Source organism: Malus domestica, chromosome 07 (genome assembly GCF_042453785.1).
Source record: "Malus domestica chromosome 07, GDT2T_hap1".
Lineage (NCBI taxonomy): Eukaryota > Viridiplantae > Streptophyta > Magnoliopsida > Rosales > Rosaceae > Malus > Malus domestica.
In genome coordinates, this window is record NC_091667.1 from 30,917,499 (window position 1) to 30,937,699 (window position 20,201).

Sequence of the window (20,201 nt, forward strand, 5' to 3'; positions counted from 1 at the left end):
TTTGAAAATTGCCTAAACTTCCGGCCAAGAGCTCCAGGACACTCAACGAATTTTTTAATAGAAGAACCAAAATGATGGATGGTAAACAATCTTAGAGACCACTTTTATCGATTTGAAATGTTAGGGACCAAAGTGATGAGTTATACAAATCTCAGGGACTATTTTGGCTATATAGCCCTCTTAATATGTTACATAAGTTATCAAAGTGAGCCTGCATTCTAGCCTGAGCAGAGCGCAACGGCATTTTCTTCTCTCATTGAGCAATACCACCTCCGGGAGTTGCTCGCACACAACAAAATTAGACGATGCTTAACTGGCCCAACGAGAGCTCCCTGCTTTTCTTTGATCCGTCTCAGGGCTGAGCGGTGCCCTCGAGTCTCGACACTAGTGGAAGTGCGATGCGTCTGGAAACTCATCTTCTCATTCAGCGCTGATGAAGTTGCTCGACAATTCTAACGCAGTCTTCCATTGGACAGTTCGTCTTGATTGCATTGGATTCAATGTGTGACCGACTCACAGCATATCCCTCCTGCAGGAAACCCAGCGTAAGATATATGGTCGAACAAAAAAAACGTCAGGACTCGAAAAGGTCCAGCAACACTCAAACCCAGCAGCCTTCCCTGCCGTCCAATAACAACTCACACCAACAGCCTGCTAAACTCAATGCCATTGAGACTTTGCTCAATTGGGCCTCGCATAATTCTGGGACAAAACGTTTTTATTCGACTCTAAATAGGTACAACTCTTGATGCACACAATCTCGCCCTTCATGCATGCTGTCAAACATGTAACTAATACCCAAAAGTGTCGAGCGTGCACTTGCACTTATAACTGCCCTATCCAAGTTTTTCTCTTTCCAAATGCCAAACATGCAAAATCATACCCAACAAGTGTCCAACATGCATTTGTAACTGACTAGGCTGTCTCACTCAAGTTTCTCTCCGTCCAATTGGCAAACATGCAAAACCATAACCAACAAGTGTCCACCCACCATGCACTACAAATCAAACTTAACGAGTGTCCAACATGCATTTGTAACTGACCAGACGGTCTTACCCAAGTTTCTCTCCCTACAATTGGCAAACATGCAAAACCATACCCAACAAGTGTCCATCGTGCACTGATACCCAACAGCTCCTAAAACTCCAAGTGGAAAACATGCACTCACATGCCAAAGTGAGTAGTGAAAATTACCTCTTGAAGGGTGGACACCACGGCTCTCAGCGTCGGAGAATTTACTTTCGCGCGGCTTGCCACCTGATATGGTAAAAACAGAAAACCCATCATTTTTCACCAGATTAATGACTTCTTGGAACAAAATAAGAGTGGTAAAAAGTTTTTGACTGAGGGAGAACCTCGTCCAACTTGATGTAGCCAAAGGGTAATTTTGGATCACTCTCTGCCACCATTTGGTTCAAAAGTTTGTCCAAATCAGTTCCTGTTACACTGCCTGCCCATCCCCACTCCTCGGCCAAACTTAACATTTCTGTAATGTAAGCAGTGTCATGCAAGGGCCCTGTCCAGAGAGGGCCAGAAACAACTAGTGCCTTGGAAACCTAGAAAACACCGAAACAAGCCTTCATTTAAGATTTAGAGTAAATTTGGAACATTGATCCTTAACCTATGACCGAATTATAACTTTAGTCGTTAAACAAAAAAACATATTGAAATTGGTATCGAAATTTGATAAAATGTGAACTATTAGTTCTTGATGCCAGTCCATGAATATTTCCTCCAAACTTAAGCACGTGACAGATATGTATGTAAAGAGGCACATGCCCTATTCCTCAACTTACTCCTTAAAAGGGATTCACATGCTTAATTTTGGCCGGAATTCTTTTCGTGACTGTAGTTCAAAAACCAAAGCTACAATTGAATCATAATTCAGACCAAAACAAGGGTTCAAGATTAATCTTTCTTAGTGAAAAGAAAGAACAAAAACTTAGGAAGTAAAAAAAAATGAAATCATACGACCAAACATCTCCAAACACCTTTGAGTCACTGCAGGGGCAACTGATCCGACCAAGTTCAACCCATGAGTACTCTTTACAACTTCCACAGCTGTTGCAGTAACCGATGAAACCATAATGTCTGTCGGACTATGTACAACAATTGATCAGCACCAACACAAGAGCCCTACAAAATCACACAGCTTTCAGGAACATACAAAATCATACAACCCCTTTACTTGTTATCCGGAAGCTTTCCACGATTGACTTGGAGCATTACTCTGAAAATAGGTCCATGATATGAATAGTATGAAAACAATGGAGTCACTCGATATCCCAGCACAGAAGCTTCCCGCACGGCTCCTCCGATAAGCATTCGTAAGCCGAGCTCATTCAAGTATGGCATCGGCTGAACATAAGCTCCATATGCAGCTAAAGTTCTGTAAACAAGAGAAAAACATATCAGAATTGTCTGCAACAAACCAATAAATCCTTCAATGCGTAAAGTTTTAAACTTTTCATTCAACTGTAGAACTACATTTGATTACGATACCGAATTCGAACCCATCAATGCGAAATGCAAGTAGTGCTGCAATATCAATTGGTCAAGAAATGAAAAATTATTGTATAAAGCATCAAACTTTAAAGGAATCATGGACAATTGAAACAACCATTTTGCTTGATATCAGATTTGACACTCACTGTTGAGGCCGGTGACCGTCGGACCATAACCCATCAGTCGAAGTAACATACAGCAAACCATTCAGCTTCAAAGCATTAAACGACGACCTCAAAAACGACGAAACACTCCCAAACGAATCAATATCAATCAAATCAAAGAAATCCCTTTTCAGATAACACTCCGTCATGACCCGATTTGCATCCGTAAGCGACACCGCCCATCTCGCCTCGTCCCCAGAACCACTCTCTACCTGCGACAAGTTCTCCGTGATAACTTTCCTGTTCTCATCATTCGCGTCATTTGCAAAAACAAAATCGGCCTCCGCCTCGACGAGGTACCGGACGGACCGAATGCCGCAGCCGCACAGTGCAGCGAGAACTCGCAATTTTCCCTTGGACTTCTTGTACAGCGCGGCAGTGAGCACGCCGAGGTCGCGGCCGGTGGCGCTTTCGTGGCGGAAGAAGGTCCGCCGTCGTCGAATTTAAGACCCCTCTCAGTCTGGAACTCCGATTCGCAATCGGAATCGAGAGTTGTCTTTGAATTGAAGTTTGAATATTGGGTTGCGACGGCGAATTTAGGGTTATCATGGCGGGAAGTAGGTGGGTTGGATTTGGGTCTAATTTTGGCGGGTTTTAATAATGTGGGTTTATTCACTGCACACCTGTTTCAATCGACGGCTCAGATTCGATGGTTGATCTAGGGTTGTGCCACGTCAGCTGGGGAGTCCCGTGTGCTTGGGTTAGTGGGCCCCACCGCACCGTCGAAATTATACTGCCATTGGAGGAGCACCTTCACTCTTGCGAACATTTTCTTCTCTTTGCTGGGTTTTTGCTTTTGGGGGTCTGCAAATTAGAGTTTTGACCAGCGAAGAAGATGGCGTGGGTAAGCTTGCTTGAGTTGGGTGGGTCCCACGGAGAAGTGGCCTTTGGACAAAAGAGGAAGATGAAGCGTAGGAGAAGGAATAAACCGCCATGAAAGGTAAAAATCTCCGAACTTTAATGCTGTTTTCGTTCGCAGTGAATGCTTTCCCCATTTGGTTGTTTGTTGAAATATTTAGCTGGGTTTTGGAGAATTTCACTTGTAGTTTTTGAATATTGTGAAAGATTGGATTGTTTTTTCGAAATATTGCGACTGTTCTGTTTGGAAAAGTGCTTCTAGCTGGTTTTGCAATAAGCAAGTTAATGATAGATTAATGTGTCTGTAAGACACCATAATAGTAGATTTAGTTGTGTTGGTTTCCTTTGTTTTTCGGTAGGCGGCTTTCCTAGTTTAGTTGTTACTCAAAACATCGTAATGTTTCTCGTCTTCCCAAATAGGGAAATCACAGACATGTTGCTAATTTGAGAGAATTACACCGAACCCTTAAATTGAATTTTGAATGTGGTTTTTTCTTTCCAAGATAAAAGTTTGTGATGGAGAACCGACAAAAGAGAACGAGAAATAGAAATGAGAGGGGACAATAAAAGGAAGTGGCTAAGCTTCAGTAAAATCCTAAGTTCAAAATCTTAAATCAAATCTCAAAAGTTTGTTTTTTTAATCACTGACCTAATGGGAGACCTAGTGTATTAAGTTTTTCAATCGTAGTTAGCATCATTGCATATTATTCCTAAATAATAGTCAGCCGAAAATGGAAACTTGTTGGCGAAATGCCACGTGGGTGTGAGGTGCATGAAGTATTAACTCTCACTCTGCATATTAACCTATAATGTAAAGGCCACCTTTTAAGTCTGGAAACCATGAAGTGCAAGAGTGGGAGTGGTCTATAGCTTAAGAGATTTGTTGGCAAACGTTAGACCATAGGGCCTGGTTAAGCTTCATGGATACATTACAGGAGAGATCTATATGATAAGTGGAATTCTCTATTAGCCTTAAGTCTCACCTGATTTTGGAAATGATTTATTGTTTCGTAACCTATCAAAAGACAAAAATTATAAGAAAATCCATTTCATCCCAACGACTCTGAAAATCAACTTATCAGTAAATAAGAGAAAATGGGAGTGATCTTAGCATGAGTTGTCTAAAAGCATAATATCCAGGTGATTTTAAGTCCTTTTGGAGCCTTTAATCATTTTCAGTGCAATCTTTTTTAGCTTGGGTCAAAGGATGTTTGAAAAGACAATTGAAGTCCAAATTGAGCTGTTTCTGTTCTTTACAGCCAAGACAGGATTGTTAAGTACGTTATAGAGCTCACCAGCCAACAAGGAATTTATTTTGTTGGATATCACTACCCTAGTTGTGCTTTACAGTTTTGTAGTACATTAGGGTGTCTAGAAAATTCATTTGTTCATCTTCTTTTGGCAGGTACATGTCCAACAATCGTAGTTTTTCTTATATAACTGACGTACCTGTATTGTTTTCTCACACCTGTGCTCTCCGAAGTTAATCTAAGATGATTTTCAGGCCAACTTGACTTGCCTAGTCATGGGTTAATTTAGATACATTGCAGCGGGATCAAATAACAATGTGGAAGGCCCACCAACTTTGTTGTAGGGCCCGTTGGGGGGGGGGGGGTGGGGAGACGTTCGCTAAATTTTTCTGGTCATGAGCCCGAATTAAAGGAGAAATGTAGAGATGCCTGCACACACTTGAGCTGGAGCAACTGGGTGTGGTCAATGTAGCATAGGCGATTGTGGGCCTAATGAGTGCCCCTAGGTTAAACTGACGTTTTTGGTAGGAAGACAAGTATTTGGTATGACAACAAATTCTAAATCTCTTTGCATCCAGTGCAATTAATATTTTACTCAGGAAGGAGAAAAATAGGATTTGATATTAATGAGGGTCATGCATTTGGGGGTTTAAGTAGAAAACTTGGAGAGGTAAAAGTGAGAAACAGCTGAGTACCATATATGCAAGCCACAGAAATTTACATTCTTAACCCAATTACAGTTATCTTTGTTTGTTACCTCATTAATGGAGAAGAATCCAGTCTTCAGAAAACTGAAAATTTGAGAAAAGTGAGACTAAACTTTTATATGGTAGTAATCCTTGATTAAGACCGTTCCATTGGATTGTATTTGAGTCCCTTGGCGGCAAGATGTTTTCGCGGCAAGAGTTCCTTGCCTTTCATCATTTTGCTTCTCTTCTGCTCTTTTGCTTCTAAGTTGGCCTTGGAGCTTGGAGCTTCCTCATAAAAGGAGTGTTTTCCATTCTTTGACTGTTTATATCACTTCTGAGTTCTGTCCTTTTCTTCTAAATCTTTTCATGCTTGTAGAGTTTCTTCAGATAATTTCCCTAAAGGACTTCGGAATCTTTTCTGTTTTTCATCAGTTATTTCACGATTTCTTTTCTCCTATCCTCATAGCACACATGTCAAAATAGCCCCAAAATACATAATCTTCAGCATTTACAAGGACTTTAAATATGGAGTCCAAGGGTGTAACAGATATGGACAAACTCTGCATAAAGTTTCAAGCATCTAATTAGCTGTTTTTTCTCTCCTTCTGCTGAATACACATCCTGGATAAGCTCTACTGATCTGTGTGCTATTTCCATTGCTACTCATCTGCTCAAGGTGCCCCGGTCTATCCTTCTCTCTCTATTCTCATGATTTTGTTTACGAACCCATCTCATTCCTAACCCTCCACCAATTTTTTATTTTAAAATTCTTAGTTTTGCAGGTTTCTAAAATCGTGTAGACATTCACTTGTTGAAATCATCACTGGGGAAGTGTTTGTGTGGGTTTACTAGGTTGCATTTTTGAAGAGTTGAAAGTCTCACCTTTTGAAGAGTTGAAATTCTCAACTTTTATATTTAGCCTTACATTTATGGAAGATTGTCAAGTAAGGTTATCATATTCCCCCTATTTTCAATCTTCTTCCTCCTCTCCTAAGACCTTGTCGAGGTCGATGGATGCAGAGGTATGGTCCTTACTGGAAGAAAGGACCCAAGAGATTTTGTGGACTATTCAATCAAATGTTGAATCTGAGTTGAGAAGGAAGATGTTTGCTGATTATGTTCAGAGGCTTCTTGTAGGTCGTCTTGCAACTGAGGTGAGAAGTTCCCCAGCTCCCTATTTTTCTTCTCTCTATTTTTGCTTCTTGGAGCGAAGAGAGATCAGCAATGGTAGATTTTTTATTTTATTTCGTTTATTTTATTTTATTTTTTATAACTGCAATCCATGCTTCTTTGAAGTCTGTTTGTATGGAATTAAAATTGTACTTCATCACATTGCTATAAGTCTGCTTCATAATTTAGTTTACCTTGATTACCTCTGTATGTTGGCTAAATTGGTAATTCTCAATGTTTTAAGATGGAAGAATGTTTGTAAAATTAAAGTCTGTAAAAGGGCGTGGATTTATTTGCGTGTACCCTCCCTAGCATTTCGAAACATTCCCTTTGCTACCTTTATCAGTTGGGTTATGTAAGTATAGTCATCATACCTAGATAATTTATTTGATGTCCGATTTGCGCGGAAAGTGCTGCGCTACACGTATGGAAGTGTGGTTTGTCGTTACAGCCAAACAAAGCCAACTAAAGCTCTAAGCATCAACATGAAGTAACTATTTGACATTGTAGCATGTCTGGATAAAGAATTTGGTATTTCTTATCTGTTACTATAAGAGTACAGAGTCATTCCTTAGATTTTGTCTTCCGACGCCACTGCCACATGACCTACCGTCATAGAGCTTTTTATGTCCCGCTTTCAACGTCATCTTGGAGGGTTTTGTGTTTCAGTTTTATTACAAGTTGTCTTCTTAGGTCCTAGTTCTGTGAATATCTGACCTATCTTCAGAGAACTTATTTATGCAGCTTCCGTAACATTAGGCATCCAGTACATTAATTGTTTGTGCTGGATATGCTTTTAGGGTTTGGCATGGAAGTGTTGGATATGCTTTTATGGTTTTCCTCTGCTTTATTTTTTGATCAATATATAACTATGTGGCCATTCATATTGGAATCTGTTTGTCACTCATTTGAATTCCACGTGTTTCATTTTGTGTACCTAAAATTAATATAATTGAGAGATCGGCATTCCTATTTGTAACTTCTAACTACTACTTGCAATAAGAAAACTCTGCTGGGGGAAGTCTATGATTGATTCATTACAATTATTATATGCTGCTATTTTAGTATCCCTAAATTTATGCGGGCTTGTCGAACAGCTTGCGTTACAGGTCTTCTCCTTTGGCTCAGTACCATTGAAGACCTATCTTCCTGATGGAGATATTGATTTGACTGCTCTCTGCCTTCCAAACTTGGTAGATATGCTTGCTCTAAAAATCTGTGCGATCCTCGAGGATCACCAACCACAGGACTCCAAGTTCCAAATTAAAGACGTCTGCTACGTCCGCGCACAGGTTGAGATCTCTTAGATCCTTTTACCCTTTCCAATAATTGATCTGCATGTTTACTATATTTTTGTTTATATATTACACGTATCCTTTTTAGTATTTTCCTCCCTCATTCTTGTTTGTCTGTTATTTTAGTTATTCACGTAAAGGACTAGTTACCCTTTTACTTTCTCAAATGAAAATATCCAAAAGCTATTAGTCTGTCAGTTCTTTCTTTTCTTCTCATTATAGTGCTAAGCATGAGGGCATCATTCTATCCCCTTATCTCGAAATTAGACCAACATTAGTACCCTAGACCCCGATTGCTCTCGGTACTCTCAGAGTGACTCCTGGCCTTCGTTATGTAGGATTTTTCTCCACCTTGACATGTAGTGATTGCCAAAAGTGTTTGATAAAATGAAGAAATATCTACTCAATCAATCCTCACACCCTGGTTCCGCATCAACCATGGCTACACCTGTAAAAGCACTCATATGTGTGCATGCCTAACACCTGTTTGGCACTTAAAGGACAGCTTTAGTTTATTTTCATTGTATACGGCTTGTGCCTTGTTCTCATGATTGGTCTGCTCCCACTGTCTGATAGTCCTTCCTGATGACTCAAAAAACTATCCATTTTTAACTAAGGTCATTTTCATAGTTTCATGTAGACCCACTTGACCGCGTAGGACGGGTATTTTATGTTAGAGTTTGCGTGTCATTTCCAGAGCATGATGTAATCTCCATGTTGAAATTCTTATTAGGTTGTGAGAACTTCAACAATAAGTCAATTTCGTGCTGAGGAACCTGAACCATTAATGTTTCAGTTCTGATATGGAAAGGGTGAACAAGTTTGGAAACGCATGGACTGCATGCTAATTGTGATATAATTATTTTCCATTTATAAGAAAATTGTGTGAACCAGTTGATTTAGTACATTCCAGGAAAATAGATCACTCAAATAGAAAGATGGGGGATGATCAGGGGATGTGCACAGGGAAAACCAGAAATCGGCAAAGATGGTATACATCACAACCTCAAGATTCAGACCTAAGAATTGAGATCAAAAGTCCATTGCTCCACCTCTTGTTCCTCTTCTCCTCCTTGATATCCTCTATCCTACTTTCCGACTTTGCTCAATGTCACCTTCTCTTGGACTTATTTCTTCTGTCCTCAAACTATTGCTAAGCCTAAACTGTTTGAATTTATTTTTTATCTGAAATTTTGTTTTCGGTTGCTGCTGTTTTGTGTGAAATTTTTATTGGTTTGGTAGACAAATTATTTTAATGCTTTTTTTGTAATTTAAGGGAAGCATTTTCACTGCCTCGGTTGGCTTTTTTTTTTTTTTTTTTAATAAATCAATCATGTTGCATAAGGGAAGTATTATCGTTTCTTAACTTTAAAAGGAGGGATCCACTGTACTTTTTTCATAGTGTTCTTGTTGGAATTTTGGGTGGTAGGTTAAGGTAGTAAAATGCATTGTGAATAACATGGCAATCGACATCTCCTTCAACCAGACTGCCGGTCTCAGCACACTGTGCTTTCTGGAGCAGGTTAAAATCTTAACCCTTACATAATATGAAGCTATAGTTTTTCCTCTTTAATGATAAGTAGCTAAGAGAAGTAACCAACATTCTTATAAGCTGTCCTTCAGCTAGCTTGAATTTTTTCGTAAAAGCTTTGTTAATTTTGTACCATTTTTGCAAATATAAACTTAGCTGCACTTATAATTTTTGCACTGAATTACAATTGAAATCTTCTGTATACGTTACATGCTTTCAACTTTCTTTTCTGATCTGTTGGCAGGTTTGAAATTGGTTTATCCCCATTTTTTGTTGCTATCTTTGCTTAGCTCTTTGTTCGCATAAATAGACAATGTTTTGATGGTTCGGTAAATGTAGTCAGATTTTTTATTTTTTTATTTTTGTCATTTCGACCCCACTTAGTGGGAAAAGGCTTTGTTGTTGTTGTTGTTGTTGTCATTTCGAGCTCTTCATTCACATAATAATTCTTGTTCCACATTCAAACATCTTAATTTTTTTGGGACATTGGTAAACCAACAAACAATTTAACATGAGTCGAAGATCTTGAGTTTGAATCCTTCCAGCTTAAAATTTTTGTAGTTGTAAACCAACGAAACTTAAAATCTACACTTGGCAATACTTAATATTAACAAAAATTAACACGTAAACACACACACACTCTCTCTCATTTCAAAATTCTAATGCTTGTAACTCTCCTCTTCAACTGGCATGCCTGGTGCTTTATTCAGGTTGATCGACTGTTCGGAAAAGACCATCTTTTCAAAAAGAGTATTATCTTAATCAAAGCTTGGTGCTACTATGAGAGTCGAATTCTTGGGGCCCATTATGGCCTGATTGCAGCATATGGACTGGAAACGTTGGTGTTGTTTATCGTCAATCGCTTTCATTCATCGCTCCATGGTCCTTTAGAGGTATTTCTTTTGTTTTGTTTCTTCAGTTCAGCGGTCACATTTGCATGTGTAAGTGCTCAAATACGACTTTGAAATTGTGTGAACAGGTCCTGCTTATATTTTTGGAATTCTATAGCACATTTGATTGGGAAAATTATGCTCTCAGTATAAATGGTCCAGTTGCCTTAGCTTCCCTTCCTGAAATCATAGGTAATTTATGCTCATATATGTGAATGTGTAACTGATCTGTTTACTAATTTGACTAGAATCTTTTATCTGTATTATTTGCTACAGTGACACCCCAAAACGAGGGGGAAGAATTTCTCCTGAGTGAGGAGTTTGTAAGAGAGTGCAGGCTGGCGTTTCCAGATCCAGCAGCGGCAGAGGCAGATAGTGTTGATGAATTCCCAATTAAGTTCCTCAACATAGTGGATCCTCTAAAGGACAACAACAATCTAGGCCGTAGTGTTAGTAAAGGTATTCGACCACTTTAACTGCTAGATCAGTTTTATTTCACTCTTTTTGAGATGACTATATTTGCCATATATCCCTCCGTCATAATTAACGTGACAATCTTGTATTTAAGATGTTTTCTTAACAAGGTATGTTTTATAAACGCATAAATTTGGTATCTTTTCAATAATCTTTAATCCATATAGATTGCGCTTTATTAAGAATCTCTTATTCAAATTGCATACTTTCCATTCTAGCGTATATCTTGTTCTTACCGGTTCTGTCTTCTAGTTAGCTGAATGTTGAACTACCTGTCTTCTCCAGGAAATTTCTATCGTATAAGATCTGCTTTTTCCCTTGGGGCTCAAACACTTAGAGAGGTATTAATGCTACCGGGTGAACGCATAGGCATGGCACTTGAGAACTTCTTTGTGACCACTCTAGATAGGAATGGGCGTGGAGAAAGGGCAGATCTGACAACTCCTGTCCCTGCATTTGGTACTGGAACATCTGTAGAATCTGACCTTACTGGGGACTACGACAAACATTGTGATAGCATGTTGTTTGCAAATGCATATCAGTTTTTTAATACACACAACGGTGCTCCACCTTTTGTAGACGATGATATGAGCAAATGGAATTCCCTGGTTTATATGGCTCAACTATATGGGAATGTCATTTTTCAAATGGCAGAAAACGCATACCAATCTGCTGCTACTTTTGGTGTTGGGGTGATAAAGAAATCACACGGAACAGGCACATATATACCTAACCTGGTATATCGAATTCAACTTTTCTTTATTCAAAATTAAGTTTTCGATACTGCTGATTTCTTCTTCCTCTTTGGTTTCAACTTTGGACTGTGAAAGATGACTGACTGACTGGCTTTCTCATCCCAAATGCTTCAGGCACTGCAAAATCAAAATGATTCCACAAATGTGCCTCCAAGAGCGAGGAGAATGATTCCGGAGTCTAGCAATTGCGGTCTGAGGATGAAATCACCTCGAAAGACAAACCAAGTTGAGGTTTTCACAGAAGCAGGCCCGAGTGAAAATGTTCACCAGTTTAATTTTTCACCTGAAGAATTCCCACAGCTTCCCGGCATTCAAATACCCTCACTGTCAGAAGTACATCAATCTGCTCAGCCTGAATTGGCGTCTCCTCCAGCCAAAGAACTGAGGATGAAATCACCTCGAAAGACGAACCAAGTTGAGGTTTCCACAGAAGTAGGCCCGAGTGAAAATGCTCACCAGTTTAATTTTTCACCTGAAGAATTCCCACTGCTTCCCGGCACTCAACTACCCTCATTGTCAGAAGTACACCAATCTGCTCAGCCCGAATTGGCGTCTCCTCCAGCCAAAGAATCCTCTCACACTTCCGGGAAGTCTAAGTTGGGGAATTCTGAGCATTCACTGTCACTACCGGAAATGCCTTCACCTGTAGCAAGCCCACAGGTAAATACTAGTGCTTCATATGCTCAGAACTTTATACCTGGGGTCCCTGCGATGGGAATGCAGAAGCAACAAGAACTGTCAGAGTTAACGAAGCGACGTAAGGCCATTTACATCCCTTTAGAATTTCTTGCCATATTTAAGATAGCACCTGATTTACCCTTGTAAATGGTTTAACCCTGCAGGGTTTGCTTGAACAAGTTCAAGCTAGACAATGATAACGACTTTCCCCCCTTGGCTTGACGGAGGCACCGAGGCGGCAAATGTGGATTAGGTTGGTTGGCCAGCGCAATGTATCTGCCCCCCTTGCATCCAATCTCAAATCCTATTGGCGTTAATTAGAGTAATTTAGAATATTGCATTTCAACTTAAAAACAAAAGCATTGAGACATCAATTTCGTTTTATGCGTTTCCAGTTGAGTTTCCGATTTCGCTCCTTGAACTTGTGTATGAATGTTGGAGTTTTCCATTTGGTGTCAATACATACTTTCGCAGTTAGGGTTTATAAAATCCTTCTCATTGTTTCAACAGCTGATGGTTCCGAATGAGAACGTGATCATATACACACTGAAATATGATACTTTTACGTGAGCAATATACATTACAGATTGGCGCTTAGATCGTCGCCAAGTTCTGCAAAACCCGAAGATTACAGCCATGAACTCTTGCAGACAACGGTGGACAGCGCCTTTTTCGGAACAATTTTACGGCTAAGCTACATATCTGAGCGAGCCGGTCCGAGGAGTAAAAATGTACATCCGGCAGTCGTGAGCATCGACCTGAGCACCAAATGACGACACCGCGTCTACCGCTACCTCTTTGTGCTGCAAAATATTTGGATACCATATAAGCATAAAACAAATAAGTTCATACAAGGAAAAAGAAAATGAAACAAATTAGAAGTCGTAGAGGTCAGTTTCCTCACCTGCCACAAATCTCTCACTGAGACACTGATGCCGGATTCAAGTCCAAGTACTTCCCAAGTAGCTGTTATAGTCTCTGATTTCGAGCACCGATTCCAGAGAGCAACAGTCAACCGATCTCCTGATAGAGGACCTGCCCAAACCTGGAAAACATAATCATCACCAAACAGTTGATATTCTGCCAGCGTACCATAGGCACTGAATTGATCGCAGACATACTAATTTTATCTATCTTTCGACTAAGCAATCATTGCGACTTTGTACAGCACAAGAAAGGCGAAAACCTGATAGCAACCATCTGTTCCAGAAACATAAACTTTCCTTCCCTGAACCCCAAGTGGATCTGCAAGAACAAAAACATTCCTCTCTTAGTTTCGAAACTTCATAGTTGAAAAGGCGGATATGGAAAAATTATACTTTCAACCAATTAGCACCAATTCTCACCTTGGTTTACAGCAATAATCTCCGCATTGCTTAGAATCTCAAATGTTTCTGCAGTCATGTTTCTTACATCACAACCAATCAAAAGAGGGGCCTGGATATCCGAACGCCCAGTTATCAGTATGTGAAGAACTAGAAAGTAAATGAAAACGAGCCAAGGACAAAACCGTTCATATGCAACATGTCTTATGATGCCCCTTGTGCAAGCTACAATTAAACTAATTCGTTCACATATAAGATTCGTTTTTGACACAACTCTACAAGACTATGAATGAAAGTTCAATCTGAATTATGGGATCAATATGCAAACGAGGAAGAAAGGAGCAAAAGTTGAAGCACCTTCATCAAAGCCCAGATGCTAAAATGAGCACGGTACTCCTTGTAAGTCATGCCTCCATTGCCAACTTCCAACATATCCGGATCTGCCCAAAAGAAAAAGATGGAGTATGAAAATTAAATCTTTGATGGCTTGAAAAATATGTTTCAAAAAGCTCGTGTTATACCATTCCATCCACCAGGTCCTGCATACGCTGCCCACTTGTCATTCAAATCAGCAATTGTTGTCATGCTTAACAACAGAAGAACAGCCAACTTAATCAGTATGACCACTGACGATTTTATCAACAATTTAACAGTAAAACTACAGGATCATGTATATAAGACCTTGCAGCCAAATAATAACAGCCAGAAACAATGATAGACAACAAATGTGAGACATTCTTGTACAATTACTGAGACAAATGCATATATGAGCACCATCAACTTGGAAGTTAAGAAGCACTTTTAAGGGTCCTCTAAGGTGAAAGCATATACCACAAACCAGTTCTGATGGTACAGTACAAATTATGGTTTCAGTGTGCACAAGTAGAACTATGATATAACCCCCGACACTGTGAAGTTACTGTCCTTGTTAATGGGTAAAGAGTTATAACCTCGCCCAAGTATCATTAATGTCATCTGTAGTACGCCAACTATTTCCAACCTTTCCAGCCCACAAAGCAGGGTCGTCAACACCCCTGTCAAATAAAGAATTTATGAATCAGGATTTCCATAAACTTAACTAATCCAAATACTATAACACAGATCAATAAACTGGATTACCATTCACAAAGCGAATAGAAAATTGTGCGCCCAGATGCATTTAGGGCCTCACGCATTGGTGGGTATCTGGAATGTATGAAACCACATCAAATCAATTTATAGCTAAATCCAATTCCCTCGCCATTAAAATCGAGAGTAAGAAGAGCCAATACCGTTCTTTTGGTGGGATCCCCAGGTTATAACAGTTGTCATACTTCAAATAATCCACATCCTGAAAATACAACTTACTAATTATCAACGAACCCATGCCTCCCAAGTTTAGATTACAGACAAATTGTTTATTTAGAAGTGGAGATAAGGGGAATAGGTTATACATTGTGACACTGTCAAATATTTAAGCAACGCCACTTTTTTGCAAACATCGATTAAAGTCTATTAACATTGAGAGTAATCAAAATATACGGCTTTAAATTTAGTAGAAATGAGCACAGTATTTGCATGGAGGTCAATCTGTTCTACATGAATTTCAGTCTTTCACTTACACAAGCAATATAAAATGCGGAAACAGTGTCCAAGGGTGTTGAATGGATGCCAAACCAAAGATATACACATTCAACAAAAATTGAATAGAGGAAACAGAAACTGACCCAAGAAGCAAATAGCTTTGCATCCGCACTTTCATGATAAAGTGATCCTGGTCGAACTTGACATGTAAAAACCCTACAAAATAGAATTGGTGATGAGTAGCCAGGAAATTGTACTGAGTATAGCACTTGATATTCGAATAAAAATACATAAGAGTTTCATTCATCCTACCCAGCATCAGAATAAATTCCAAGCTTGAGTCCTTTTCCATGTATATAATCAGCAAGAGCTTTAATTCCCGATGGAAATGTTTTAGGTTCAGGGACCAATTGACCCTGAAACAAGAACAGTACGGAGTTCAAAATTTTAGCATACATCAAATTCACAGTTTTACAAGTATATGCTTTTCCATGCAAAGAACCTACATATGAAAAGTCATATTCTTCCTGCCATGACAATCCATTGTGCACATATATTCATAGAGGGCAGAAGAACTTATAGATACTGTACTGAGATATGATTTTGACAAGTTGCACTTAAATAACTCAATGCCGAAGTGTCTTCTTATACGACAAAGACAGTATTCCCCACAGACAACAAGATCAACAATTACTGATACAAATTATAGAGACGGGGAGAAATACATCTTGGTTTAGGTAATGCAATTCAACTGACCTCAGAATTTCGTGTTGGAGAAGACCAGCAATCATCTGCACTCATTGACATTGCATTACATCATAAGTACGAGCAAGTGTTTAAGTTTACCAAATACTTAAGACATGCCAAAACGATACCTATATTGACATACACATAACCTAATTCTGCTAGGCCAGTTGAGATGAGCGCATCAGCTGTCCATCATCAAAATAAACGTCAGTACTTCCGCAAAACTCGGTTGAGGATGAAGAAATGTTGATACATTGAACCGATCGAATCATCGAATCATGTTGGTCTTTTTTCCCAATTAGTATAAGCATATATTTACCATGTGCCGGATACACACCAGCACAAAAACAAACATTGATGCAATAAGGAAATGCAACCAATAATCTATAAATGGTATCGGAGCAAAATCAATCGCAACGAAAAGAGTACCGGTTTCCTTGATCACGGTTTCATTGATATTGCAAGCAAAGAAATTCCAGCTATTCCACCTGCCCACATACAATACAATGCGTATCAACAAAAAAAATTACAACGTCAAGAAGTGAACTTTCATTTCATATATGCAAAAACAAGTAAACCACCAGAAAGTTAATTAAACTGAAATTCCCAGCTACCCAACTCCAAAACCCCACAAAAAAAAAATCCAATTAACATAAAGATTTTATATTTTCCATCAAATACAAACAATCCAAAAGCTGGGTAGGAGTAAGCAGACCAAGAAAGAACAAACTTCAAACTTCTAATACAAGTTAGAGAGAAAGCGAGAGAGGAACCCCATCTGAGGCGTTTGAGCCAAGCCGTTGTTGAGCTGCAAAATGCCATACTTGGAAGTATCAAAAATGCGATTAAATGTTGGTCTTTGAAAACTGGGTTTCTCCTGGGTTTGCAGGAGAGGCGTTACTCTGACTGCAATTGCCAAGGAAACCACCGACAGAGAGAGAAACAGAGTGTAGAGAGAGAGAGTGATCCTCCTCTTCGCCATTGTTGAAGGAATGCTATGTTCTTTTCCTCCTTCTGTGTTCTTTTGGCCTTTTCAAACTGTGAGTGTGAATTGGGAGGAACCGAGAATGTTCGACGAAGAAGGAAAATACCGACGTGGAATATCAAATCCCCCTTTATCCGCTTAATTTATGCACATGACAGGTCAGCACTCGCCAATTTTTGGTCTTTTAATTACAAATTAAATTATTGGATTATGTTCCAAGAATCAAGCATTAAACAAGGATTATCCAATGTTACGAGTCATAGTCTCTCTTTTTGGATTGATGTATCTTTTTATTTGAGAACTGTTATTAACATTTTAAAAAAAATATTTTACATTCCTCACAAATGTATTTTTCTTTCTAATTATAAAAAATTTAAAGTGCGAAATAAGATTTTTGAAGTGTCAATAACAATTAATTTTTATTTATTCATAGAAAAATTATGACTTTGATCTTTGTAGTTTGGATGAAGTTTTGTTTCGCTTTTTTTGTAGCGCTTGTTACATGTTACATGTTACAATTCAAGGACACTGAGTGGAATTCCACATCACTTCATATAAGGAACGGTTTATGGTTGTTTAATTTTTTTTTAAATCAGTTTTTTTTAAGAGGTTGGGGTCTTAATTGTGTTTGTAAATAAAAAATAAAAAATTCTTTTCAAAATCATAAATCCAAAACAGCGTAAAGCAAAATAAGCACATACTTCTCAAAAATGTTATTTTTTTCATTGAAAACAATGAACAATACCAATTATTATTGACAATCATACCTCCATTTTTTATTTATTTTATTTTATTTTTGCTAAAAACACTTTTAGCATTGTAGTTTACCAATATTTACATGCTTTTTTTTACAATTATTTCTTCTCACAACACAACAAACACAATTTTAAATAAAAGCACATCAACTCCATATTAACCCTAATTCATTTATGTATATACGTCAATTGCGATTAGCAGTTTTGTAGATAAAAAATAATGAATCATATACATAAAAGATGAACTTTTTCTTAAGTATAAAATTACTTTACAAACGTGGCATTTGGAGATGATATCGAGTAATTGACCATATGACACTTGATGAGTTTCTCTGCTAATTCTTCAAAGGGTGGCAATGGAAGAGAGATTATCTTTACTTGCGAAGCTTTCTAAACCCAAAGAATAATAGACTAATTGACTGGCAGGTAGGTTTTTACAGTTTTGTTGGTTAGGTAGCCAAGCAGCTGCACTTTCACCATCATCTTTCAAAATCTTGATTAGAAAACCAACCCACTTTATAATCGCATCACTAACCTAATTAGAAAACACTAATAATATAATATTCATTGTTTCCCTTGAAGGTCCTTCTTTTTGTGAACTGCAGCTACAACTTTCAAAGTCAAATTTGGACAGCAAACATTGATTTCTTAATCTTTAAAGTAAAGAATGACCTCCATCTTCACAAGAAATGTCAACTTCTTTACAGTTTTTTATTTATATATTGTGTGTTTCTATTCACAACCAAAATTTTCAATCAAGTTCTGTAGCTATAGATCATGGTCCGCAGCCAGTGAGGCTGTACACACTCAATAGGAACATTTTCATGCATGAGTCATGATGTTACACGTTACGAATTTGATTTATCAATTATTATAAATTGTTATGATTTGAGGAAGCCCTAGACTTCATTCAGAACTTTGTATTTGAAGATTTTTTTATCAGTCTAATTGTTTTCAATTGAGGCCATTTTCTTTCAAAAAGATCAAAGAAACAAAATATCCAACCCGCTTAATGCTTGACTCATGATATGATAATTAGTGGATAAACCTTGCTTAATGCTTGAGTTTAGGACGAATATTTCAACCCATCAACATAGTACTCATGATCAAAAAATATAATGGTTAGGTTCGGAGGGAAGATTAAACAACTAGAATTTTTAGTCTCACAACCAACTTGCTAATTATTTTCCTTGATTATTCTTTGTCCACCATGCCTTTGATTTGGAAGTTTCAACATGTAACCCTTTTTATTTATGCATGCCTACAACGCGGTTTTATAATCGATAATAAAATTTAATTAGTTCTTCAATGTTCACGAAAGAATGTAGAAAATTAAACTAGAACCAAAGATAAGAACAATTAAATTCCCCTCAAATGGGTGTTTTAAGTTAGCATAAATAATTGAAAATGCTTTTAGATAAAATGTTTTGTGGATACCAAAAGCACTTGAAGATTAACTCACATTTTTAATAAGGATTGATTTCGAAAACATTTTTTTTAAAACCCTTTCAATCATTTAAAATCATTTTTCAAACGAGTTAAAAGAACAAAAATAAGTAATGTGTAATGTGATTTATTGTATTCTAGATATAACTCAACTACAAAACCAGGAATAAACTAAAGGATACAAAAGAATTAAGAGATCAATCAGATCACCCTAGCTAGCTATCTATAATTCGTGTAACAAGTATTTACATATCTAATTGGAAATTAAGAAAGAGCAAAAAAACTATGAAAAGAAAAGAAAAGAAAAGAAAATAAGATGCTAACAAATGTAAGGAACAAGAAACGCAGAGAAACCAAATCTTCTTCCATTTGTATCACTTGGAAGTGTTTAGTTGTTGAGGTCGTTGGTTCCTTTGCTGGGTCCAGAAGGCGGCTTTGTTCCTTTGGGAAGAAGATTCAAAATCAGCGGTCCATACTTTGCAGCTGCTGCAGCACCAAACCTTGGAGTTTCAGCAGCAGAAGCTTGAATATTACTGTCGTTTGTGTGGCATGGCAGCACTTGCTGTTTCTGTGACTCTGAAGGGTTTTCTAGTAATAGCGTAAGGTGGCCGTTCAAGAGCCTAGCGGATGCTGAAGAAGTTAGCACCGATGCGAACACTACGAGGAGAAGGAGTAATAGCAGTTTTGCCATTAGGGTTTCTGTGAAAGGTTTTGGAGGATATGAACTGGTTTGGAGGGAATTAATGGGACTGGAAAATGAGAAGCAGCGGTGGTGTGAGTATGTGAGCCAAATGAAGCTGCTGGTTTTCTTTTGGGTGCAGTGTTGAAGAAGATGTGAGGTTTATGGGGATTTTATACGTGAAAGTTTGGCCGAAAGCGCGTGAAGGGGACGGGGAGTGGGAGAGGAGGTTCCTGCGATGACAGACCAGATGAGATGGGATCGGCAACACGTCAGCTGGAGGGAGGTTTTGACCGCGTCCGAATTTGCCAGCTTTTGGTTCCGTCAAACAGTCCGCGTCCGAAGTAAGCGATTCTTCCCGCCCACGTTAGCCACCGTCACGAACTCACATCACAAGTGCCATTTTTCTTTACTCTTCCCAAATTGTGTTTTGATATAGGCG

General features: G+C 38.4%; 4 protein-coding genes across 8 annotated transcripts; 1 reads left to right on the forward strand and 3 right to left on the reverse strand.

The window, feature by feature from the left end:
* Positions 1-79: 79 nt before the first annotated feature.
* LOC103432969 (tRNA (guanine(26)-N(2))-dimethyltransferase) lies at positions 80-3,664 on the reverse strand. The gene is given in 8 exon segments (XM_017331833.3): positions 80-529; positions 1,195-1,257; positions 1,356-1,556; positions 1,992-2,091; positions 2,189-2,389; positions 2,652-3,099; positions 3,102-3,297; positions 3,404-3,664. Coding segments are annotated over 8 exon segments (1,575 nt in total). The 3' UTR covers positions 80-424.
* LOC103432908 (uncharacterized) lies at positions 2,957-12,748 on the forward strand. 5 transcript variants are annotated; one of them, XM_029105966.2, is made up of 11 exons: positions 3,541-3,609; positions 6,462-6,620; positions 7,734-7,928; positions 9,361-9,453; positions 10,173-10,355; positions 10,442-10,544; positions 10,629-10,811; positions 11,112-11,285; positions 11,406-11,563; positions 11,696-12,338; positions 12,424-12,748. In XM_029105966.2, the coding sequence occupies exons 2-11, from the start codon at positions 6,477-6,479 to the stop codon at positions 12,432-12,434; spliced, it is 1,887 nt and encodes a 628-aa protein (XP_028961799.2). In that variant the 5' UTR covers positions 3,541-3,609; positions 6,462-6,476; the 3' UTR covers positions 12,435-12,748. The 5 variants fall into 5 exon arrangements, with proteins under 5 accessions (XP_070681414.1, XP_028961800.1, XP_070681413.1 ...); XM_070825313.1 differs by lacking the exon at positions 6,462-6,620 and having other exon boundaries at positions 2,957-3,609; XM_070825311.1 differs by lacking the exon at positions 6,462-6,620 and adding an exon at positions 8,665-8,922 and having other exon boundaries at positions 3,431-3,609; positions 11,112-11,563.
* Positions 12,734-16,995, reverse strand: LOC103432910 (alpha-galactosidase 3). The gene is made up of 15 exons (XM_008371132.4): positions 16,668-16,995; positions 16,324-16,382; positions 16,023-16,079; positions 15,904-15,938; positions 15,460-15,563; positions 15,291-15,363; positions 14,856-14,914; positions 14,704-14,769; positions 14,535-14,618; positions 14,106-14,170; positions 13,942-14,024; positions 13,606-13,696; positions 13,446-13,504; positions 13,164-13,304; positions 12,734-13,062 (listed from the first exon to the last, which is right to left on the reverse strand). The coding sequence occupies exons 1-15, from the start codon at positions 16,874-16,876 to the stop codon at positions 12,949-12,951; spliced, it is 1,299 nt and encodes a 432-aa protein (XP_008369354.1). The 5' UTR covers positions 16,877-16,995; the 3' UTR covers positions 12,734-12,948.
* A 2,196-nt stretch (positions 16,996-19,191) lies between these two features.
* On the reverse strand, positions 19,192-19,916 carry LOC103432907 (uncharacterized). Its single transcript, XM_008371130.4, has one exon. It carries the CDS (start codon positions 19,769-19,771, stop codon positions 19,469-19,471), a length of 303 nt encoding a protein of 100 aa, XP_008369352.1. The 5' UTR covers positions 19,772-19,916; the 3' UTR covers positions 19,192-19,468.
* Between the last annotated feature and the right edge of the window lie 285 nt (positions 19,917-20,201).